This window comes from Epinephelus fuscoguttatus, linkage group LG4, assembly GCF_011397635.1.
Source record: "Epinephelus fuscoguttatus linkage group LG4, E.fuscoguttatus.final_Chr_v1".
NCBI lineage: Eukaryota > Metazoa > Chordata > Actinopteri > Perciformes > Serranidae > Epinephelus > Epinephelus fuscoguttatus.
The window spans coordinates 23482229-23508480 of NC_064755.1; the positions used below are offsets into that span (position 1 = coordinate 23482229).

The 26252-nt window shown below is 39.8% G+C and overlaps 2 protein-coding genes across 2 annotated transcripts; both read left to right on the forward strand.

The window, feature by feature from the left end:
- Window positions 1-980: 980 nt before the first annotated feature.
- LOC125888130 (MOB kinase activator 2) lies at window positions 981-7283 on the forward strand. Its single transcript, XM_049575368.1, has 5 exons — window positions 981-1403; window positions 3073-3212; window positions 3352-3448; window positions 6181-6305; window positions 6388-7283. Exons 1-5 carry the CDS (start codon window positions 1321-1323, stop codon window positions 6630-6632), a joined length of 690 nt encoding a protein of 229 aa, XP_049431325.1. The 5' UTR covers window positions 981-1320; the 3' UTR covers window positions 6633-7283.
- A 7293-nt stretch (window positions 7284-14576) lies between these two features.
- On the forward strand, window positions 14577-24515 carry adm2b (adrenomedullin 2b). Its single transcript, XM_049575369.1, has 2 exons — window positions 14577-14872; window positions 22474-24515. Exons 1-2 carry the CDS (start codon window positions 14769-14771, stop codon window positions 22880-22882), a joined length of 513 nt encoding a protein of 170 aa, XP_049431326.1. The 5' UTR covers window positions 14577-14768; the 3' UTR covers window positions 22883-24515.
- Window positions 24516-26252: the final 1737 nt, after the last annotated feature.

The window sequence follows — 26252 nt, forward strand, 5'->3', positions numbered from 1 at the left end:
TTGACTTAGAATGTTCATAAGAATGAGAAAGATGCAAGATCACAGTGACCTTGACCGTTGACCACCCAAATCCAATTAGTCCATCTCTGAGTTGAAGTTTAAGTTTGTGCCTAATTTTAAGACATTCCCTTATGGTATTCTTGAGTAATGGCATTCATGAGAATAAGAGAGATGCAAGGTCACAGTGACCTTGAACTTTGAGCATTGACCACCCAAATCCAATCAGTTCATCACTGAGTCGAAGTGGACGTTTGTGCCAAATTTAAAGAAATTCTCCCAAGGCATTCTTCAGATATCACATTAAAAGAATCAGACAGACTGATGGAAGCACAACCGGAAAACATAATGCCTCCCGCCATGGCTATCGCCAGCATGAAGTCATAAATTAGAGTATGTTAAAACTAAACCTTTTTAAACATTAAAAACTTAACTGAAACAAGCAAACACACTTTAAACGGACTCTAAACTAAACTGAAAACAAAAAAAAAAACAAAAATAAAAAAATATAAAACCATAACAACTGTGCTGTGAGTTGAACTGAGTTCATGTAACAGTAGCAGACGAGCTGGAGACCCCTCTTTTGTGTTCATACACTTCTCATATTCACTGTTCAGCCTGGAGGAGTCCTATCTATATATCATGGCCCTTTTACTGAGGGCGTGTGTTGTCATTCCTTGGCTCGCATACATCATGCATGTCATCCCATTCCTCTATAGTTTACAAGTGAAGCGCAGACAGTGAACACACCTGCTGCTGCTCCAGCTTTCTACTCCTCTCCCTGTCTTCTTTTCCAACTCTTACCACTTCCACAGAGCAAAAAAAAATACACCTTTAGTGTGTCATCAGCACCAGCAGTCTGTAGTGAGAGCATACATGTGGAGAAGAGAGTGTGTATGCAGTGGGTGAAAAAAGGAGAAGAAGGCGGAGTTGTGTTTTGTACTTTAATGGGTTGTGGAGAAACCTGCCTGTCCGCTCAGAGCTGGGAGAGGAGGAGCTTGTGGGGTGTGGGACTCCAGACAAAGGAGACATATACTCACTGACACTGGATCACTGGAGCGGCAGAGAGCTTCACTTTCCGCACAGGAGGCAATCCTCAACTCCTGGACTAGTTTTTGTGTGTGTGTGTGTTTTGGAAAACTTTGTGTTATGTGTTTTGTCAGCTGTATGGATTCATTTGTGAACTGAGAGATGTTTGTGCTGGAGCAGCTGCTGCCATATGCTGCCTGTATGTAGTGTGCAGTAAAGAGTGTGTGGGTTAGTAGGTTTGGGATGGAAAAGTGGGGCTGGCACGACCAACAGCTCTGCTCTTAGCTCTGCGCCATGGGGGGTTGCCATAGCTACCCCTCGGCTACGAAGGCAGACAGCAAGAGTCTTCAGCCATCTGACATCAGCAGTGACAAACTGTAAGTTGTGTTTCTTTTCTCTTAAACTCATGTTTCAGTTTCCTGTTTGGAAGTTTTGCATTTGCTGCATCTTTCCAGAGTCACTTCTCGCACCCTGAAAGAACATAAACTAACACACAGGAAAAAGATGTTGTTTTAGTAATGGATACTGTGGAGGAAACATTACTAGAAAGCGGGACACACATGGTTTACTCAGGAATGCTTTCCAGATAAAGTAGTGTGTGTGTGAGTGTGTTACATATTTGTGTGATGGCATCAGTGAAGGTGGATTCCTCCAACAGCGGGAACACATGTTGTGAAGTAGTTTGAACCAAGACAAGGAAAGACTGCATGTGTTTCTTGAGCACAGTTTCTCTGCAGATATTTGCCTGAGGATGAATCTTTTAAAGCCAGCTGGCTGCCACTGAAGAGGACTGTTTATTTCACCCTCACGGCTGAGGTAAAGGTAAACAGATGGCCGAGAGCGGGAGAGCAGGGTCACACAGGAGTGTGTTTACACACAAACACAACAGTACAAGTAGCTCCGGGTTCATTGTGTTTGTGATCTGCTGACAACTGGTAGCCAAGAGGCGGTAATTGAGTTAATACCATGAAGCTGGACCAGAACAGGATGTTAACAAAGCAAGTTCCTGTGAACGTTGGAGAAGTTAGGCTTCAATTTGTGCTACTGTACCTTTGTACTGCTAATGTTTACATTCCTCTCTGTCACTAGTCCACCCTCTCTACCTCTCCTGACCTTTAGTTTGGACAAAGACCTGCTGTTTAAACCATTAAACTAAGTTCTCCTTGCCCACACACACACACACACACACTCATTTACACCATGGGGGGAGTGAAACCCCATAGAGAGCACTGTGTTTCCCTTATCACAGTAGACAAGGTCACACCGAGGAAACTCAGCTGCTGCTACTGTGTGTGTGTACACATCTAAAAACTGACTGTGGCAGCTGCCCGATTCCACTACGCTTTGAAATATTCACTTTAATCCAAACTGCCATCTTTAAAAAACAACATTCAAGCTATCAAACGACAGAAAAGACAGAGCAGAGCCCCGTCATCATCACAGCACACTACCTGCGTCACCTCCTTGTTTGCATAAAGTCAAATCATGCTGCCAAGTTCGACTTTCCAGAACACGTTGGCATTCGCAAACAACATCATTCATTTCCTGCACTCACACTGTAAAGTTATCACAGGTTCCCAAGCCGTCAGTCCCGTGTGACTGATTATAGCAGTTAATAGCATGTATGTGAACTAATGTGGGGCAGCCAGGCGTCCTCAGCACTCAGCTCTGTACATTACCATGCACAGTGTCCTCTCAGTTGTTTACTTTGTAGCACTGACCACTGCAGCAGTGAGCTTCATTAACAGTAATTACTCTGGCTCTGAATTGACTGCCTTCATTAAATTAACTGCTGGTTTATTGGACTTTTAGCTCTGCAGTTACAGCACTGCTTCTATGTGTCTGCATGTGTGCGCACTGCCGGGCCACAGAGGGCAAGACAGATGAGAGAGCATCAGAGAGTGTAAAACGTGTTATCTCCTGACTGCAGCAGGAGTAATTAATCCACTGACCTATCGATTGTTTTACACAGCGATATTTTCTGTCTCTTCGTCTTTCCCTTTCTGCCTCTGCTTCATTAACTCTGCTCTCTCTTCGCCCCCCAAGGGGAATTAATAACAATAATCTGGAGGAGCGTCCATATCTGCAGCAGCAGTATGTGTGCCAGCAGATCACACACACAGACATGTTTGCCCTCACGTCGCTGCCGCCTGGTGTCGACAAGGCAGAGTGGCTCGCCAGCAACAGTGAGTAGACACCCTTTAAGCACAGCAGATTTTTTTTGACTGTTTGTACTCCTTGTCTCCTGTTCCTTATCCTCGCACACAATGCAAAAAACAGACTTAAGAATACACACATATATTTCTTCTGTTTGATTTCTTTCAGCGGTGGCATTTTTCAAGCACATAAACCTGTTCTCTAGTGCACTGTCTGAGTTCTGCACTCCCAGTACCTGCCCCACTGCCTGTGGACCAGGCAACACGTAAGTTACTGACTGAGCTTTATACAGCTCATATTTCCTCACTCTGTCTTAGTGATATCTTATCATGCAGATACTTTAAAATTTGCAGAGGTTCTGAGATATCCACAGCGGACCATTTTTATATAAGCTACTTTCTACTAAAGCTATCATCCCACAACCATGAAAACTGTTGACTGTTTAGTTTGTGGATTATCCTGAGTTACTGGGAGGTTTTTCCTAAAAGGCAAATTGCTGTTAAACTTAGTTCTCAATGCTTTCAGGAGCACAAATACAATTCTACAGCACTTCCCTAGTTCACAAGGGAAAATGGGAAGCACTACTCATTCATTTTCCGTAACCGCTTATCCTGTTAGAGGTCGCACAGGGCTGGAGCCCATCCCAGCTGACATTGGGCGAGAGGCAGGGTACACCCTGGACAGGTCACCAGACTATCACAGGGCTGACACAAAGAGACAGACAACCATTCATGCTCGCATTCACACCACATTACGAACAATTTAGAGTCACCAATTTACCTACATGTCTTTGGACTGTAGGAGGAAGCCAGAGCACCCAGAGAAAACCCACTCTGACAGTGGGAGAACATGCAAACTCTGCACAGAAGGAAGTACTTCTGGATTATGTGGGAAAAAAGTTGTATGAAGCAGGGGCAGAGCCAGCTGCTGTAAACATTTGGGCTTAGCTCAAACCTAGAGGGGTTCTGGGGGCATGCTCCACCTAGGATTTTGTTTCCCATTTACAGCAGCTATACACATTATTTTCCAAACCATTTCAGATAATACAATGCCTAAAATGTGTACATCCTGTTTTGCATCTAATTGTTCTCCAACTGTCTTCATCATTCATCATCATTCATTTCCATAACCACTCATCCTGTTGGGGGTTGTGAGGGGGCTGGAGCCTATCCCAGCTGACACTGGGTAAGAGGCAGGGTACAACCTGCACAGGTCACCAGACTATCACAGGGCTGACACATAGAGAGAGACAACAGTTCATGCTCACACTCACACCTATGGCCAATTAAGAGTCGCCATTTAAAACCCACGTTGCCACGAGGAGAACATGCAAACTCCGCACAGAAGGGCTCCCCCACCCTGTGTTTGAACCAGGAGCCCTCTTCCTGTGAGGCGACAGTGCTAACCACTGTACCGCCATGCTGCCATCAACCCAAGAGAGAACTAAAAAGAGCTAAAAAAAATTATCTGATCTAACTATTTTAAAGTTTATTAACATAGGTAGGGTACGAATGCGGCATAACTTTACTAACCTTGAAACCTATTTTTGTAATGCTATGCTAGAGTGCAGTTCACAGAATGTTTGACATTGATTACTTTGATTCCATGTCATAAGAATCTGAGCTGCTCTAATCAAGGGTCCTCAAACAGTGCCAAGTAAATGTGGTCTTCAGCACTCTAAACTGAATTTTAGGTTAACAGAGGAACATTTGCTTAATGATATTAGATGTCTCTATGGAATAGCATAGTAGGATAAACGACATGAACATATACTGTATTGTTATCCGAATTATACAAAGTTGGAGATATTTTAAAAACTTAAAAGATTCTGGGCTTTTGAGAAAACACAGATAAAACAGCTGTGTCATATCTAATACATTTCCTCAAGTGATGTCACTTGAGTCAGCATCTTGTGGCCAAAAACTACAAGTTTGAACCTAAAAAAAATCTAGAGGTATTGAGTGAGGTTACCGAAACCATCTTTGGTTGTTCCTAGAAGCTTAAGGCTAAATTAGCTTCAACTAGCATAAAAGCCTGAATCAATGACTGAAGTGGTAGTGGTTGTGTTGCGTTGTGGGAAATGTAGGCACCACTAAGGAAAGAGTGTTCAGAATGAAAAAGACAGTGTCTCTAGTTCTGCTGCATCAGTTTTGCTACTTTTCAAGACTGACTATTGTGAGTCTGATGTTATATGAGTGCAATCATAATAAGGTGCAAGAGCTTATGTTTGACACATATGAAAGGGGGGTGAGCATCCTTTGTCAGAATATTTCTAGCATCAAACACTGAATTTCCTGCGTTCTTGTGACTTGTTCTGCATGAATTTTTGGTGTAAATGTCTTTGATTTTATCAAAAATAAAAATCGTGTTTTTATTTGGGAAGACAGATGCACACACCCCCAAAATCTGCACCTATGAATCAGTGAGTGGGATGGTGGTAGAAATTTCATGATCCTTGAGAGTCAAAGCTTCAACATTTTTTTTGTGTGTGTGTGTGTGAGACTTGGCAAAAATTGATCCTTGGGGGCGTCGGTGGCTTAGTGGTAGAGCAGGCGCCCCATGTACAAGGCTGTTGCCGCAGTGGCCTGGGTTCGAGTCCAGCCTGTGGCCCTTTGCTGCATGTCATCCCCTCTCTCTCCCCCTTTCACACTTAACTGTCCTGTCCATTAAAGGCAAAAAAAAATCTTAAAAAAAAAAAAAAAAAATTGATCCTTGAAGATGGAATATAGACAGCTTCTCTGTCTTTCACAGTTACAGCCCTGTTTGCCTTGTAGCAGCAGCACCTCTATGAAAGGCACAGGAACAAGTTGGTCATCATTAATTGCTTTCTAGTCTGCCAAACAATTATAAAAGAGAAGGAGATACTTTATAAGTGTCACCTGTCCAATTCCTGAACTCAAGTCATGATGTTGAAAGTCCATTTTGGACCATGGAACATGAATCACTCTGCATTGAGCATCTTAGTGACCATGTGTGTGTGTGTTTTGGTGTTTTCAGGGTTTATGTTTGGACCGATGACCACGGCAGGAAGCTGAAGTGCTCTGCCCCACTTTACTTTGACTATGCCATGTCATACATTCAGGAGCTACTGACTGATGAAGATGTGTTCCCCACAAAAGCAGGTAAAAGGCACATCATTCATGTTGCATTGTTCTGCATCATCTTCCACATTCCCAAAGCCATCATTTCTCTCGTCTTTTCCAGGTTCAGTGTTTCCGACAGGCTTCGTCTTTCTGGTCCAGAAGGTGTATTTGCTGTTTTTCAGGACTCTGGCTCACATATATTGGTCTCACTATAGAGAGACACTGGCCCTGGGCCTGCACCCGCACCTCAACACACTCTTCACGCACCTCACGCTCTTCTGCCGACAGCACGGCCTGTTGGACCCGGAGGACACTGAGCCACTGCAGGACCTCATCACAGCTCTGGGACAGCCAGGCTGCACCTAAGGAGCAAACACACATATTGTGCACTTAAATTTTCATCACACACTTATTTACGTGTTATATCTTGTTATGTAGCAACAGTATATCATGTCACTCACCACTCTGGGTCAAACTTAAACTTATTTTACAGAATGAAATTTCTTTTTAAAGGCCTGGAAGTTGTAAAATAGAAAATAAAATACTGTTAATGAACAGTATTCGGGAGAATGAATGAGTTTGCTCTGCTTTAAAAAGCACATCAGACCTGAAAAGGAGTGTCTTGCTCCTGATGTTTATAGTTGTCATCAGTTGTTGTCATACTGTGTGAAACTGTAGTATTGCATGTTTGTGTATTTTAACATAATGGTGCATTATAATATTTTGTTAAGGTCAAGATCTTCAAGGTCAATCACGTCTTCCACATAGGCACAGAGTCATTTAAACATTGAACCATCCAATTCACAGTCAATATAAAGAAAATGTGTCATTATCACATTGTGAGCATTTGCTAAAACCCTTAAGGCTGTTAATGTTATTACATTGTCATGACTTCATCTGTATTGAACAACACATCCTATCTCCACATCTGCATCATGTATGCTTCTGTACTCTGTAATAAACATCTAAGACGGACTCTTTTCTGCATATGGTTAAGCAATCAAATAAGAAAATTAAGTTCAGTATCCTGTAACTATCTCGAATCTGTAGTAACTGCTGGTTTTGTAACATCAGTATGTCTGCAGGTCTGTGGCGTGAGTGTAGCACCACCCACTGCCGGCACAGGAACCCAACATGTATCATTTTTTAACCTCCACTGTCAGCCACAGTACACTGCAGTCTGCAAATGTTTGTTTTGTTGGCTGCCGCATATTGGAGTTTAAATAAAACAGTGACGAGGAGGGTAAAGTGCTGACTTTCACGTTTCACATGAGGGTGTTTACATCCAGATTGGGTTAAACGGTGTGGAAACTGCATATAAAAATGACAGGACAATGTATCAAAGGGTTACGAGTCCTGCGCTCTGCACCTAGTAACAGATATGAACACCCTGCAGGACTCTTAAAGCTGGGAAGTCAGCACTTGCTGTATCCGTTTGTCATTGTTTCATTTCAGATCTTGGAGTGAAGCCAAAGTAAAGGAAAATGTGCCATTGTTTGAAATACCTACAGACTGCACTGTACACCTTCACAGAAGAGGGTATATGCAGCAATCCTGAAGATACATTTAATGTCTTTTTAGACCCTTTCCGTATACATTAAGGCCGTCTTTTTTTTTTTTTTTACCATTCTGAGGTATTGGAGCTCATTAGGAAAAAGTAGTCAGAGTAAAGTGTGTTATAAAAAATGTCATAAAACATGTCATGGTATGTCATAAAAAAATCATAGTATAGTGTGCCATAAAACTCAGAAATAAATCAGAGTATAGTATTACATTAAAAAAACATAGCATAGTTTGCAATAACAAATCTTATTAAAAAAAAAACATAACAGTGTCATAACATAACATCATAGTGTAGTATGCCCTAAAAATGTAATTTAAAAAAAAAAACATAGAAGCATAGTGTGCAATGAAATTGTCATTAAAAATCATAGTATATCATTTTACAAAAAAAACAACAACATTGTTTGCCATAAAAACATTGCTGCACAGAAGCTGCATATTCTAAAACATGGATGCTTCACCTACATCTTCAACCCATTGGCACAGATGCTCTATACAACTGATAGAGTTTCAACACGGACACCCAAGAATAGTGTCACCAGTTCAGTATCTGACCAAATGTTTCCCCTTGACTGAGTATTGACGGTGAGTTAAGGACAGAAAATTGTTTTTGCAGAACATTATGATGTCACAGTGAAGTTGACCTTTGACCTTTTGGACATAAAATGTCATCACTTCATCATTTATTTTATTAGAAGTATGTGTGAAATGTCATAATTAGTGTATGAATTCATCAGTTATGGCCAAAAACATGTCTTGTGAGGTTACAGTGATCTTGACCTTTGACTACCAAATTACAGTTAGTTCATCCTTGAGTCCAAGTGGTATTCCAGGCATTCTGGAGATTATGCGTTCACAAAAATCAGATAGATGCAAGGTCACAATGACCTTTGACCACTGACCGCCAGATCTAATCAATCCATTGTTGAGTGGACGTTTGAGTCAATTTGAGAAAATATGATGCCCCTAGTTACGGCTAGTGTAGCATGCCATAAGAATGCCATGAAAATGAAATACTTGACTACCATAAGAAAAAAAGTATACCGTAAAAAACACTATAAAAATTGTCATAGTATAGACTGTCATTTTAACAAATCATGGTGAAATATGTCATAAATACATCAGAAAATACGTCATAGTATAGTATGTCATAAATACGTTAGAAAAAACGTCATAGTATAGTATGTCATAAATGTGTCAGAAAAAAAGCCATCATATAGGTTGTCATAAATATGTTAGAAAAAACGTTAAGGTACAGTATGTCATAAATATATATAAAAAAAAATCATAGTATAGTATGTCATAAATATGTCAAAAAAAGTCATAGTATAGTATAGTATAGTATGTCATAAATGTGTCAGAAAAAAAGCCATCGTATAGTATGTCATAAATACGTTAGAAAAAACATTATAGTATAGTATGTCATGAATATGTCAAAAAAAGTCATAGTATAGTATGTCATAAATACATCAGAAAAAAACGTCATAGTATAGTATGTCATAAATGTGTCAGAAAAAATGCCATAGTATAGTATGTCATAAATATGTCAGAAAAAACATCATAGTATAGTATGTCATAAATAGGTCAGAAAAAACGCCATAGTATAGCATGTCATAAATATGTCCAAAAAAAAGTTATAGTATAGTATGCCGTAAATCTTTCAGAAAAAAAGAATCATAGTATAGTATGTCATAAATATGTCAGAAAAAAACGCCATAGTATAGTATGTTATAAATATGTCAGAAAAAGCATCGTTGTATGTCATAAATACGTCAGAAAAAACATCATAGTATAGTATGTCATAAATAGGTCAGAAAAAAACACCATATTATAGTATGACATAAATATGTCAAAATAAAACACCATGGTATAGTATGTCATAAATATGTCAAAAAAAAAGTTATAGTATGTCGTAAATGTGTCAGAAAAAACATCATAGTATAGTATGACATAAATATGTCAAAATAAAACACCATAGTATGTCATAAATACATCAGAAAAAAAAGTCACAGTATAGTATGTCATAAATATGTCAGAAAAAAACATCATATTATAGTATATCATAAATAGGTCATAAATATGTCAAAAAAAGGTTATATTATAGTATGTCGTAAATGTGTCAGAAAAAAAAGCATCATAGTATAGTATGTCATAAATATGCCTGAAAAATAGTCATAGTATAGTATGTCATAAATATTTCAATAAAAAGTTATAGTATAGTATGTCATAAATACGTCAGAAAAAACGTCATAGTATAGTATGTCGTAAATGTGTCAAAAACGTCATAGTATAGTATGTCGTAAATGTGTCAAAAAAGTCATAGTATAGTATGTCGTAAATGTGTCTGAAAAAAAAGCATCATAGTATAGTATGTCATAAATACGTCAGAAAAAACGTCATAGTATAGTATGTCATAAACATGTCAGAAAAAACATCATAGTATAGTATGTCATAAATGTGTAAAAAAAAAATGTCATAGTATATCATGAATGTGTAAGAAAAAACGTCATAGTATAGTATGTCGTAAATGTGTCTGAAAAAAAGCATCATAGTATAGTATGTCATAAATACGTCAGAAAAAAATGCCATAGTATAGTATGTCATAAATATGTCAAAAAAAGGTTATAGTATAGTATGTCGTAAATGTGTCAGAAAAAAAACATCATAGTATAGTATGTCATAAATGTGTCAGAAAAAAAGCCATCGTATAGTATGTCATAAATACGTTAGAAAAAACATTATAGTATAGTATGTCATGAATATGTCAAAAAAAGTCATAGTATAGTATGTCATAAATACGTAAAAAAAAAAAACAAAAAAACCATCATAGTATAGTATGTCATAAATACGTAAAAAAAAAAAAAAAACCCCATCATAGTATAGTATGTCATAAATATTTAAATCAGGAGAGACTCATTTTTCTATTGTCAAAAGAATATTTATTCACATGGGCATGTTGGAATTAAAATGTGGAAAGGCTTTGGTGATTAGACCCCATGGAGATGGTATGATTTCAGAAGGGTGATGGGAACCCCCCTGGGGGCGCCTGCTGGTGGTGGCAGACCTGGTGAAGATGAGATGAGAAGATGGAGAAGTGCCAATGATCCGGATGAGTCGAGGAATGAGTCTTTGTTGAGCTGTCCTTGACTCTGGATGCGATGGCTGGAGGTGAACGGGGTGGAGAGGGTGTGATGATTTTGTCTGAAATGACAGCTGACAGCAGCAGAGGAGAGTGTCATAGTGTTGTACGACATGAATCTCAAAAAAATTATCAGTCATCGTATAGTGTGACATAAAAAAAATCATACTATGGTATGTCAAATCATGTAGATCCAGTCCTACCAGAGAACACCTCTGTATGCAGCACAATGGACCATCTGACATTTTTGCTCTAGGTCCCAATAACCAGACAGAATATCCAGGGCTGAAAGTGAACTCATACTAAGATCATGAAGTCACTCTCACTGACTCTCAGTGGAGAAGCACACAGTGAATACATTAGAGGTCCATGTACAGTAGATACAGTAAATAGTAGTTTCCTTTACCTCTGGTAGAGAAACAAGTGCATTTGTGCAAAAGAACACTCTAACGACAGCGACAAAAGTAAATCATTTTTTTACGTATGATATAAGATATGTTTTTCTTCAAATATCACAGTATACCAGGACAGGTTTTAGTCTCCCCACCCACTCACAATGAAAGGGATAACCTGGGAAAATATGATCAAAGAGTCAGTGACTACATTAATGTGTTGTAGTTTTCATTGTGAGCATGTAGTCCCACCTTTCACCACACAGAGGCATCAAAATACCACACTGCCATGAAAAGACATCTGGAAACCGAACCAAGCAAAAAAAGGTGTGTCAAAAATTCATGTAATTTTTTTTCGTCGTCTCAACTATTGTATTATTTGAACTTGTCCATCATTATAATTACAATATTTCATTGGATTAAACTGTCCATACTTGTTGAACTGAGTGGGAGACAAATAGAAAATGGCCATAAGTGGTGAAATGATATAGCCAACAACACAATATCTCATATCACATCTTTGTTTAAAACAATTTTAGCAAGGTTTTAAGCAATTCTTTAAACTGACACTCATCACATAAACTGTTATTGCTTTTCTGATCAAGTGTTAAAATGACTGATATACTGCAAATACAAAAAGCAACTTGTGTGGCTTTTCATTGTATGTTCAAATGAAAGTAAATGTCTTTTATCTGTGCTCCCCTCTCAACCACTGACAGTGAAGAAATCTCCTGACTGTCCCTTTACTTGTGCACCATCAATACCTCATCCAAAATTGACTTTAGCAGACTTTCATTCTCACAAACTGTGCTTTTTATTCACAGAATTGATTTGTGGCCACTAAATACGTTCGAAATAAATCCCTACAATGGAAAAGTGAAAAATGTGTGTTGACAAGTAAATTTATAAGCTGCTCAGATTCAGTGGTGTAGCGGTAGTTGATGAGGTGGGGTAGGTTACAGAGGAGCCCGTATACCTGCTACCCTGCTGCTCAGATTATATTCACACATTGTAAATGTGTCCAGACGTCTGATTTCCTCTCTGATTTCAGTCCGAGGTGACCGACAAGCTTGTCAAAGTTAAGACTGAAACTCAGCCTTTCCACTGAGAGCCAAAGCAAGCTTTGTCTGCAAAGTGATCAGACGCAGAGGGGATGAGTCTGGATAGAGTGGACACACACACACACACACACACACACACACACACACACACACAGGTTTGTTCTTAGGAAAGATAGGAGATGTGTTAATGCACATGTTGGACTGAGTTGAGGCTCATGGTGTTGGAAACTGAGCTTACAAGGTATTACTGCAAACTGCTGAGTCACACACACACACACACACACACACACACACACACACACACACACACACACACACACACAGTCTTTTAATTAAGGCCTGAATCCACCTCCACATACAGAGCATTCTTTTAATCAGGTTCAGACTCTGAGCTTCTCATCTGTGTCCTCCTTCAAATGAGGAGAACAGGATCACTGCGACCAAAGCGGAGCCAGATTACCTCTCTGTATCATTTCCTTTGCTTCTTTGGACGTTTGTAAATCGAGGGACACTGTGACAATGGTAGCCGGGCTGGATGACCTGAGCCAACTTACACAACCGGATTGATTTCTTTGCACACGCACACTTTAATGTCTGACATAAGATCTGTCACGATGTCAGAAACTCTGCCTAGGAACTTCAGACCCTCGAAAATGAAGCAAAGTCATCACACAACCCCTTGATTAGCCTATAGGACACATATTTCTACTGGTGTGAGCATTTCAGGCAAAGTCTGACTTTTACCTTGTGGGATTGATTACTTCGAGTATATAGAGGCCTGGAAAGATAGTTCTACCCAAGTATGCAACAAGAAAAAAGCAAAGATGAGAGACATAATCCAAAAAAGTGACTTTCTGGGGGGATCCCGACTCTCAGGTTGGGATCCGGTAGGCAACAATCTCCCTGATATCCACATTTTTAGCTGTAAGGAGGTCACATACACACCACTGGACCACCACATCCATTCATACACTACTGTAGTGCCTGGAAATAATCCCTTGTTTTTGTTTTTATTGAGATTGAATCTTGTGTAGGGTTGTAAAGATAAATGTCAGGTATTGCAATTAAACTTTACAAATGTCACAAAAACATAGTCTGCTCATGAGACATGTCTTTTAAAAAGGGCAAGTGGGCATAAATCTAGATTTACAAAACTGCTCCTGTGCATATACTGTTCAGATATAACGTGATTTCTCTGAGGGGCAAGCATCTTTGATGTCAGAGGAAAGGCCTGTCTTTCATCTCTTATCAACAAAGATTTAGCCCTTTCAAAACCATGGACTGTACAAAACCGTTGTCTGAATTCTGATTTTGTCAATTTAACAAAGTATATAGCTGCCAGAAACCCAGAGTACAAAAAATATTCTTTCATTATTTATGCACTTAAAATACACCAGGAAAATGTAAGAAATAATTTCATGTAAGAATTTTTTCATTTAATGTCTGTGTATGCTCCTAAATCATTGAACATATAATATTTTACACTTTTAAAATTCCTTTAAAAACGTTTTATCTATCTATCTATCTATCTATCTATCTATCTCTATAGATATAGATAGATAGATAGATAGATAGATAGATAGATAGATAGATAGATAGATAGATATTACTCCTCAGCTTGTCTCTACATGATATATAAATGAGGTTATGTTAGTGCAAATAAAACGTGCTCACAGTTAATAAAACGTTTTTTTATGACCTCTGTGTGTTAAAGATGGGTTCAGCAGTTCATTTCTAAGTGGGTCAATCTGACCACAAATAGATTCTCACTGTGTAAAAAGACACAGGATCCACTAACCAAATCTATAAGGACATCTGTAAGGTCACCTTGACCTCACATTAAACAAACAATAAATAGGCAGGCCTATGGCTGAATGCACTTTACCTCTGTAATCAAGATTATATGAGAAAGCTGGAGTTCTCTGGTTCATTAGAGGTATAAGGTTGTTAAGTCCTTGTTGAGAAGGACACACAATAAGCCTTCCTCCTCCTCCTCCTCCCTCCTCCTCCTCCTCCTCCCTCAATCAGGCTTTATAAATGAGAGAGCTCAGGAGTTCAGTTGCTCCCGATGTGAGCCTCAGTGAGCTCCGGTGCTTCACGTCGTTTTCCTGCTTATTTCTTTTTTTTTTTTTTTATTAAAAGCGAGAAGGTCCGTGTGCAGAGAGGATGCAGCATGCAAGACTGATGTCAAGGTCACTCATCCATACGGGACACTTAACCTCTTAGAGATTACTAAAAGTTCGAACTGCGACAAAGTTTTCACTGGACTTTCTTTGCATAAAAAGTATAATATTTTATTTTTCGGAGCTCCGCCTCCCACCGGATAGTGCGTTTCCGCTGCGCCGCTATGTGTGCGCTTCTGTCGGCGTGCCTGTGCCTGCTGCTCGGCCTCCTGCCCCTGGAGATCCAGTGCCGGGCTCTGACTCTGCAGAGCCTCACTCACAGACAGAGGTACCACTGCCTTACTCAGCACTTACACTCTGAAGCATCAATGATGTTTTAGTCGAAGGTGGAAAACGAGAAATATAAGTTAAAGGTGTGATGTTGCTCAGTTTGGCGAAGTATGATCCAGGGAGTCATGTCTATAGGCTATTAAGTGCGAGGTCAGTTTCCACAGTGAAACAGAAAATAAACTTAAATGCTTTTATCATTAGTCAGCATTATTCCATGCAACGACTGGGTCAGATTGTAGGGAGGAAAAATATTCTCAGAAAAAAACTGTATTATTACTGCTTGGGCTATTGATATTAGACTAGATAGTGCCTTAGATTTTAGATACTGTAATTAAAGGCTGCATAAAAAGTGATTTAAATTTCTGAACTTATCAGACTGTTCTATTATTTGCTTTTACCCACCTAGTCATACATCCACATTACTATTATCAAAAAACTAACTGTGTACATGTTTTATGAAATCACCAATAGCCAACCTTGCAATTTTGTTATTGAGGTATTTGGTCAAAAATATTGTGATATTTGCAGTGTCGGTGGGCCCCAGTGCACACTATCATGCATGTATTGTCTTGACACAAATAGAGACTTGACATTAGACAATGTCAACATACATATTATCCAGCAATCATCGCTGCATATCTGATATCTAAAATATCAAAGAAAATAAAAAATGCGTCATTTAATTGAAAAGTTTTTACAATATTTATATAGCTTGTATAAAAAAGCATGTACTTTTGTTTTGTTCATCATTGGTACAACATTCATATCAATACTGTACAACAAGCCCTAGATTATATTTTTGCTCTTAATTAAACAAACTGTAAGGCAATGTTAGAACTTTAATAGATATTATCATTACATATAATTATATTACATATATATATATATATATATATATATAATTTAGCCCATCCCAATACAGATGGTTGGCGGTCCCAAAGAGTTGGAGAAGGATGGGCCCCTTGAGAGTGATTCAGATTGCCTCCTCAAAAATACAACTCAATTAAACAAATCATTTCTTATTTCCTTTGATATTTTGTCATATCAGATGATACAAAGATGACTGCTGGGTAATATATATGTTGATGCTGTAATGTAAAGTCTTTATTTGATCATGTGACAAGGTGCTAGGATATATGGTTGCTAGTTTAGACACAAGGTGCTTGCACACTGTTCTATAACTTGCGAAGTACTTTATGAACTACTTTGCAATTTAAAGGACAGTGTGCAAGTACCTTTTTTCTTTTTGTCTGGACTCTATGCTCCTACACACCTGTCCACAAAAGGTCTTCAAGGTGTGCATCAGCCTTTACAGACTGCTAGTTTAGACACAAAATCTGGCACTAGGGCTCGTCATAGTAACGTGCACTGGGACCCATCATGACTACCTTAGGCCACTGATTTAGCCCCAGATCATGTTTGTCTACCTTTACAGTCTGAACTCAATACTCCGAACACTTTTAACTCTGAGTAAGAAAAACTAAACAACATAAAAAAAGCCTTTAGTGCTCAATACTGAAACAATTAGGTATCATTCAATTAGTCAGCTGACATGAACAATGCAAACAATTTTATTTCAGTCTTTTATGTCATTGTAATTGAATATCTTTGAGTTTTTGACTTTTGGTTGAACAAAACAAGACACCTCGGGCTATGGGAACTTGTAATGGGCAATATGTTTAGACTAAATCATCAATTGGCTGTTCAAGATAATAATGAACAGGTTAATCAACTATAAAACTAATCATTAGTTGGAGAACATTAAAGGTCTGTGTCTGGCCTTCTGGCAGTCATTAATGTGAGAAAACGGTCCAACAGTCGAATGAGGCAATTCCTCTCAGCCACAGGAGGTGAGACGGTGATTTAGTGGGATTCGGGGCAAGTATACATGAACATACTGAGGGGCCAAGAAGGAAACAAGCCGCAGTCTGAGTAAAACACAACAACCCACTCTGCAGACAGCAGATTTGTAGGTTGTGATAGTTGTGCATGTTCTTGTGACCCAATGCTGCAGGCACAGCAGATAGGTTTTTGAATGAGTGTCACATGCAGACCCATGCATCTCCAGTTTATTATCCAGTAGCCAAGCTCTTACTAGCATGCCTGTTAATATCAGGTCAAGTTAGATACATGCATAATGGAAGGAAAAGAAAGATCAAGAGTTTCTTTTATATACTGATAAAGCATTGGAATGACAACAAGCTGTTATTTTATTTAACACTAAGCATTCATCTCTGCATACAGGTTACACAGTATTACTTTTCTCAACTTTTATGCTCACATTTTTTTTCTCAAGTCGACTACCTGATGGTAAGTTTTAAGTTGCATTTATTCTGGCAAAAGTAAAAAGAGCTCTGTAAAAGGTTTTAGTGGGCTGGAGCGCAGAAGATGTCGACAAAAAAAGTTCCTGGCTGAAGAGAAAGAGGAGACAGGATCTCAGTGTGATCCCGCACTGATGGATGTAACATAATACTGATGCTGGCACTTTACGAAATGCCTCGGAAAATAAAAGGACAGAGAAAGAAAAATGAAAGGAGCCTGTTTTAATTTAAAAAAGCCAGAGAGAGAAAAAAAGAGGAGGAGAAAATAATGAGCAGACCCGGGAACAATAACTGTTAGTGAAACAGTGGGGATCTGACAGGGACAAAAAGTTTTCTGTGCACAGAGTAGTTTTGAGGAGTTACGACAGGAAAGTGTGTGTGTTCAGTTCCTCTGTGAAGAACCTCATGCTGGGCTCTAACTTGGCAGGAATGTTGGAGAAGCTCCTTTTGCTCTCAGACTCTCCACAGGTTCACTACGTGGACCATCATACAATACACACACACACACACACACACACACACACACACACACAAGAGGGACAAAGTGGGAGAGAGAGGTCATGATAAAAACGTGCTGACAGAAAAGTACATAAACAAATGTGTGTGTTCACCTCAACTTATACAACTATAATCATGCAGTGTTGGGACAATTGTCTAACCTCAAAACATGCTAGCTAGCAATGTTGGCCTGCCGGTCGGTTATCCCCTTTGGTTAAGACTAAAATATCTCAAGGACAATTACATGAAATGACACAAAACTTTGCACAGACATGAATCCTAATTTGGGAATCCCCTGACTTCTCATCTAAAACCACAATGAGGTTGAGGTTTTGCTTTTGAGTGAAATATTCCAACAGCTATCGCATGACTTCAGGATTTCTAAAGGAAAATTTGGAGATACTCTGACTTTTTAATGAGTGTAGTTCAGTCAGGACCACTTCAGTCAAAGAAAACTTTATTTCCATTGCAGTATTATATTTGGTGTTATGGCTCTGTTCTGGGGCCTCTCCGCCTTTCCTCGGGCCTACACAGAAAGCCTCTTCAACAAGTCAGACACAGCATGAAAAGGAGGAGCTGGGGTGGAGGTGGATTGCAAAGCAGATTGACAATTTAAATAGGGCACCCTGAATGAGATTTGCCAGTTGGCTGCATAGAAAGGAATCATGTGATCTATCAGCGGACTGCCTTCCATCAATCAGCCGCTCCATCAGTTGACTGGGGTGTTTGATATCAGCTGATGTAGCTGGGACCTGAGCTGAGCTTGACATCATGTCCTGCTTGAACTAATGCTATGCTCAATTTTGTATAATACTTTGGTTTATGCGCAAATAACTGTAAAACTTATGATATTCCCACCTGCCTCAGCTATACTTTACATCGTTAAGTCAACGAGCTAAGCTGGAAGTTGTGGGTGGAGCCAGCAGGAGAAATACCACTGTGCATATACAGTGGGCTGCATACTGTGGAAGTAAACCTGGAAGCTAAAAACCTCCTTGGCCTCTTGGGTGAAAGTGGGTAGTTGCTGGATCTATCCACCGCCCCTCCCATCCCCCTTTGTCGGACTTTCTCTCTCTTAACTTATGTTATTTACCCACCGTGTTTCCCCCTAAAGCCATTCCACAATAATGGCGACTAGCCACGTATGATGCCAACATGAAAGGATGGCTTTTTTCGTTGGTGACTGACGCCAGGAGTCACTGCCCAAGTGCTGGTATTCGACAACTTCGGAGCAAGCTGTCATTGCTGTACATTGGTGCAGGTATTTCTACCTGTATTGTTTGTGTCACACTGGCAGGCAGTTTGGTGGCCTACATTTCCTTGTATTGGGAGTCACTTTGGCGCCGAGTGCCTTTCCCTCCAGAGACAACTGTGTTTTAAACCTCACTGCAGGTGGCCTTTAAACCATGAATGTGTGTATTTCTGTGTTTGTGGAAGAGAGAAAAAAACAGTGGAAAAGTGCACATGAGCATGCACACGTAGAGCGTACATTATATGTGAGGACGTTTTTATATTGCTGAGCCTTGTTCGGTGCCAGGCAGTCACATGCCACTTGCACGTGTGTGCCCACTAATGTGTGCATGTGCATGTATATGTGTGTGTGTGTGTGTGTGTATGTGTGACTTTTGTCCTGAACTTCCACAACTGAGCATTCATTAAAAACAAGTCAAAGCTAATAGAGTTGGGCAATCTCACAGGCTTCCAGTCACTTTTATAACACAACAGAGAGCTGGTCAGGGAGTGGGTGAATGAATGAATGAGAATGTGTGTGTGTGTGTGTGTGTGTGTGTGTGTGTGTGTGTGTGTGTTGGCAGTGTGTTGGCCCAAGGTGTACGGCCAGAAGAGTGATCAGAATACCAGTCACGGTTTGTTACAGGACAAAGATAATATGCTATTCTGGCCCAATTTTTCACACCAAACAAACACAAACATTATCTCGCTCCATCTGATCCCTCTCCTTTTATTCTTTGTTTCTCACCTCATGAATGGCCAGCACGTGTGAACGTGTGTGTGCAGACACACAAATATACAGACAAAATGTGTCCATCCACAGTCAGAGAATTAATATCCCCGCAAACTATGTAAAGATATAGCAGAGTAATGGTGTCCTGAGCAGAGTATGAAGTCACACTCCTTCTATGTGCTGTAAGCCGAGCTTCTCTGTCCAGCGTTGTAATAGATGGTCTGGCTGCACATGCATTTTAGTGCATGTAAGTCCCTGTGAGTGTTTCCCCCAGGTTCACACTGTTAGCTTTGTCAGCATTGTTGCAATTGTTAGCACTGTTTATTGGAGACATGTACAGCTGCTGCCACAATCCATTTGAAGTCTACACAACATGCTCACCTTTGTGTTGAGCACCGTGTGCATAAAATCCTGCCCCAGACTCTGAATCATAGGTATGCTCTGAATGTTGCATACTGCTCCTTTAATCTTCAAATAAACCCTTTGACATTACCAAAACAAATATTAAGTAGATCTCCCTAAAAGCTGCCTTAATCTGACTGGGTTCCTGCGTAGTTCAACAATTTAACTTTAGCTTCTTATAAGACCTTTTCAATTCCACTTAGATTGCAGTTTATTATTTTAGAAAACATTTTTCAGCACTTCCCAGTGGTATAACAATAACTTCTAATGATATAAATATTAAAAAGCAACCTTTTTTGAAGAAGAAACTAAATTCAGTGCCTTTTGAGACTTTTATGATGCATATGGAAACAGTTTGGGACTAGATGTTGAATTCACTACATATAAGTAGATCACTTACAGTACACTGTATTGGTAAGTTGTTTTTTACACAAGAGCTGGTTACATATGTCCTTAGGTATGCCCCAAACTCTAATGTCTTAATTCAACCACTTATTTCTGTCAGCAGTGGAAAAGGGCACAAGTGAACAGATTACTGCCTTATTGTTCTGAGCTTGTTTAACAATCCTACACTGAGGGAAAGCTGTACAGCACCAAGTGCTCTTTGTCCTGTGCTACTTTACATGATCTATACTAAGTATTGTGTAATTTCTGACTGCTCACATGGCCAAACAGACTGGCTCTCTTTGGTGGCTGAACTCCTGAATGTCTGAGAAAGAGTGAGGCATGAATGATAAGGTAAAAAATGTAAGAAAAAAAGCAAGACTAGACATCTGGGAGGTGAGAAAGAAAGTACTTCAAACATACTCAAGGAGAGTGCTGTTGTAGGAGCCTCTTACCAACATGTACATTGTGCTGTGTGGCTGACACTTCCTTGCTTGCTTCCTCTGTTTCTCGCTCCTGTTTTGTCAGCTCAGATACTGTTGTTGATTAACTATAAACACATATGTGTATATATTTTAGTGATCTGTTGGTCTAAAATTTCAATGATTGACTAAGAGACATGTATGAGAAACAGCTTGTCACTCTTTAACTGTTTTGCAGGTGAAGATGAGTAAGCAGTACTTAGCTGTCTCAAGTGTTTAAATGAACACTTTAATCTTTTAGGAGATGTGCTTGTTTGCTGTTGTGCTCAGCCAGAAGAGAGAATCTGTCTGTGCCTACTGTGGTGACCATGGATGAAGAATCAATACTTTGTATCACCTTTAAGTTGAACTTGCAGCAAACAGTTGCTTATTGACACATGCAGCAGTTATGGAGCAACATTATCATTAATTTGGAGTTGTGTCCCTGGCCATCTGGTAACTGCAAGTCCAATATTCAGTCTTGTTTTAGCTCTGTTTTTGGTCTCCACCATCTCCTGATGGAAATACCTGGCTCTTTAGCTTCTTAATGCTCCACTATGTTCACCAGATAGTCACTAAGGGTGTCTGACTGACATTTGGTGCTGGGCAGGAAGTGCACAGAGGATTGTAAGAGCTTTTTTTTGCTGAAAAGAGCTGCCTACTGAAGCTGAAAACATTACGAGTGATGGCAGTGAACCAAAACAGTAGGGGAGAATTTTATACTAAAAAGACTGTAACTTTAGAAGATATTCCCTTGAATGGTCTAGCTCAGACTGTCGATGCCTCAGATTAACTTCAGATAAACTTTGGAATCCATTTTTGCTCAGAAAGAAGACTGTGGATTTTGTATCCCATCAAATGACCATTTGCTAAGCCCCGTCTCTTTGTGATGGTCTGCCAACCTTTCAGAGTCAGCATGGAGCCGTGTGGAGCTGTGAGGGGAAAAAAAACTGATTTCAGTTTTAATATGGAAAACAGGGTTTTTCAGACCATGATGTTGTTTCACAGTTTGTGAATTTTCACGTAGAACTACAAAGTCAGATATTCATAAATCAAATATTCATGAAAATGTATTATTTCAACTATTTTGAAGTGTTATAAATATACTGTATTGGGTGACACCACCATCTTTCTGTAGATATTGTATGTTTCCCCAAATAGACATGAAGTCAAAGATCACGCACACACAGTAAGACTATCAGTGAAATCAGATACAGAGATAGCATGGCTGGATAAGTGAGCTACACAAGCAGACTCTCACCTGTTCACCACCCTCTGTCTATCTCTCCTTCTATCTTTCCTTCTCACTTTCTCTTTCAATCTACTCCTTCTGTGTTTCACTCCTTGAAAAAAAAGGAGAGACCCCAGGTTGAGTAAATTAGACATTCCTGTGGCACAAGCCTGACTTCCTGTGTGGCATTTCATCTTGTCGCAGCGATTCAGTTTCATTCAGAAATCCAAGCAGACGACACGCGCATGACTGCCCTGCATCATCTGTGAATGTGTGTGTGTTGTATTGCCTCTGCGTTGTATCTAAATATTCTTCTCTCTCTGTTTCTTTGTTTCTCAGGTTGAATTTACCCAGAACCTCTAAATACCCAAAGTCTTCTAACACCGCCATCATGCCTACTGCGTCTCATCTCCCTGTTGCCGTTGACAACCACATCACGGAGGGAGACAGACATATCATCTGGAGGACCCTGCTGCACAAAGAGCCCCCGCTGAGGCTGTCCGACCCATTGCTTGACCAAAGAGACAGTTTTCAATGGGAAGCGCCGGCCTGGCAGCGTGGGTCACGGGGTCGTCGTCACGCCAACGGTGGCAGCGGGAGGGGCAACGTCCATCTGATGAGGGTGGGGTGTGTCCTGGGCACCTGCCAGGTGCAGAACCTCAGCCACCGTCTCTACCAGCTGATTGGACAGAGCGGGAGGGAAGACTCCTCCCCCATTAACCCTCGCAGTCCTCACAGCTACGGCTAACAGCACACCTCCAATCTACCGACGCGTTTATCATTAAGGGCTGGCAAGTTAGCCAGGTCCTTTGTTGCATCAGTGACACAACTGGGGCCCAAAATAAGCCTTTGATGTCAGTCCTTGCAACCCTGTCTTCTAGAAATTACTCTTGTAGAGTACTAAATTGTTTCGCCAATGCATTGTGATAAAAAATGAAATCTTTGTATTATTATTATTATTATTACATTTTTTCCGCATGAGTAAACTAACATTTTTTCATTATGTTATTAGAAAACATAATCCATGCAGGACAACTGTTCTCCCTCCAAAAAATTGCTGTTCCAAATCAGTAATACATTTCAAGGAGACAGGGTTGGTCCTTGATGTATCATCTGATCTCAGCTGCTTAATAGTAACGGTATATTGATGGTTTATTACAGCTGGGGTCTTTCTTTCATAGGTTTGACCAACAGTCTTATCTATATCGGTGACATTGTACCCATAAAAAAAAATGAAAAATCATCCGCAAAGGGTGAAACACACCCCGCACTGTTCTGCCAAGAAATAGCATCGTTATTGGCGTGTTTGCGCTATAATATCATAAGTGTATTGTGAATCAGACCTTGAGACAGGGCAGATAGCGGTTGCAAGTGATGTGCAATTAAAGGTGCTATCATGAGTTTCTTGCCCCATCGGACTCCAACTTAGTGATGCTACCATGTGCCCAGATCTAAACAATTATTCTGGTGAATACAATGTTATCATAACCTACAGATATGAAGATCGACACTGTGAAAATGATCTGTAACGAAACATAACTTCTGTACTGTGTAGCATTACAGTCTCTGGTTTCATGGAGGTGTAGGCCAGTTTACTGCTGTGAAACTAGTGCTTGGTGTTCTGGCTATTAACAACCATTTAAACACTAAGTATCTAAAGGAGGAAATCTGTGAATGAGAGAGGCGTCTTTCAGCCTGGCCTACCTGACTAATGTCTGCTATCGTCATTGTTGGTGATCCTGCTGATCTTAATTTACTTGGGCTCAGAGCTAATCCACCCTGTCTCTTAAAAGCACCTTCATCTCCCTCTGCAAACAAGTAGCTTTAGTTCCGTGCGTACGGAAACCAAGAATAACCTCCAATCAAGCCCCGTTAACCCTTAACCCAAAACCCCGCACAGCACACAATTAGCCAAAATAACCACTAACCCTAATCCATGAACTGTCGGGACACTTCTTAACAAGACTGCTTGTCTCTCAATACGTACAACTACACTGCAGTGTTTGTTTTTGTTACCTGCAAACTGTAAATCTGTGATGCATCACTTTGAATTTTATTTACTATAAAGTCTGTTCAAGCCTTAATTGGTTTAATCATATGTAAGGCCTTGTAACGCTTTGCCTTTTGCCTATCCAAATTAAGCCTCGCTGTGACTATCAAAGTGTTATTTAAAGCTTTATAGTCTTCTGCTATTCTGTGTGTCAGTTCAGTGTAACAGTGTCGGTAGTGAAATGTAAATAGGAATGCATGAAAGCACTTTATTCTTCTTTACATTCAGTGTGACTTGAATTTTAAAATTGTGTTATTTAACTTAATGAGAGCTGTAAATATCCCACTTCACTAAATCTTCATATTCATGTGAGCGCCCCTTCGAGGTACAAGTGTCCTTTTGTAAACCATCTGTGTTGCTTTTCATCTAATGCTTCTTTGTTTTTACAGTAGCAGCATTATGTAATAAAACTTCAGTCAAACCTTCATGCGTATTTCATCTGTCTAGCAGTGGCGTGAGGTGCAAGTGTGACCTTTTAAATGTTAATACCCACATTGTTTATAACTGGAAAATGTGTCGCATGTGATAATGATAATGATTATTCATCTGAGCTACTACTGTACACACACACACGCAGTAGAAGGCCCGTGAGAGTAAATGATAAGGGAAGTGAAAAGTCCAAATGAATGCCACAGAAAGGAGTGGACCAAGCAGCCTTAAGCTTCATTCACACATGCAGTTTAATCCCTGAAATGTTTCGGAACATTTCCTGCATTGGATCATGTGTAAAAATGGGAAATCTGAACTGCCAGTTTCCCACCTCGAGGCCTGCTGTGCATTCCAACACCCATACTATCATACTGTTTAGCATACCAGAAAAACATTATGAGTATATCCCAGTTTGTAATATGTCAAATACATTATGCCAAAAATACCAGGATGTTCTACTGCATCTGGTTGCATTTTGCAGTATGCAAACCAGCATGCTTTTCTGGTTATTCTGACCCACAATCCTCTGCAGCGAAAGATACATCACTTTGAAGAAGCCGCAATGATATATGACAAAGAATTCAAGTGGCTGGGGCGTCGGTGGCTTTGAGCAGGCGCCCCATGTACAAGGATGTTGCCACAGCAGCCCAGGTTTGAGAGTCCAGCCTATGGCCCTTTGCTGCATGTCTCTCCCTCTCTCTCTCCCCCCTTCACACTTCACTGTCCTGTCAATTAAAGGCAAAAAATGCCCTAAAAAATATCTTTAAAGAATTCAAGTGGCTGATGACCAGACTAATAGTAATAATAGGAACATTCATTGTTTAAGTGAACTAAATAATCATAAAGCATACTGACAACCAAAAATTAAAATATCAATAACAGAGAAATGCATTTGTAATTTTACCGTTGTGGATATGTTAGAATCTAAAACGTATGGTGTTATGACTTCAAACTTAACTATATATATTGCAGGGTGTCAACAGCAGAGCTCTCTAGGTCTCTGGCCAGCTGGACAAATGGCGTCTTATTTTATCTTCAAGGGTAGCCTATATGAGCAAGACGGTGAAAGGTCATAGTGCAAATATGATAAAGTAGTATGTCTCGACTGTGTGCATACTGAATGCAAAAGTAAGTACTTTAAAAGGACAGCTGCAGTAAAAGTAAAAAGTATGCAATTCTGAACGCAGCCGCAGTAACATTTCAGGGAAAATGCTGATTCGCCTGTGTTGTGAATGGAAGCTGCAACGTTGCAGAGACAAGCATTTAAAGGGTTACCTCCATCTGACAAAAGAGACTTTGATGTGAAGTGTGCACCCCAATCACAAGACTCTGGTGATGATGTATTTGAATTTGTGACTTGTTAATGGTTTAGCATTGACACAAATACTTTTGCTGGTGATCTGATAGTGAACAATCAATACAAGTTCTGTTTGCAAACAAGCTCCTTTTTGCACCACAGAAAAACAGCTCCTCATCTGCCATGTTCTTGAACATAATAACAGACATCTTCCACCACATACATGTTTATCCAGCCTCGCCCCATCTTCTCCTCTTTCTGGTGAGTTTTATGGCTGTTGGCATCCATAAGTGTTGCATTACCACCATCTGCTGGACCGTACCTTGCTCCGTCTTTTCCAGC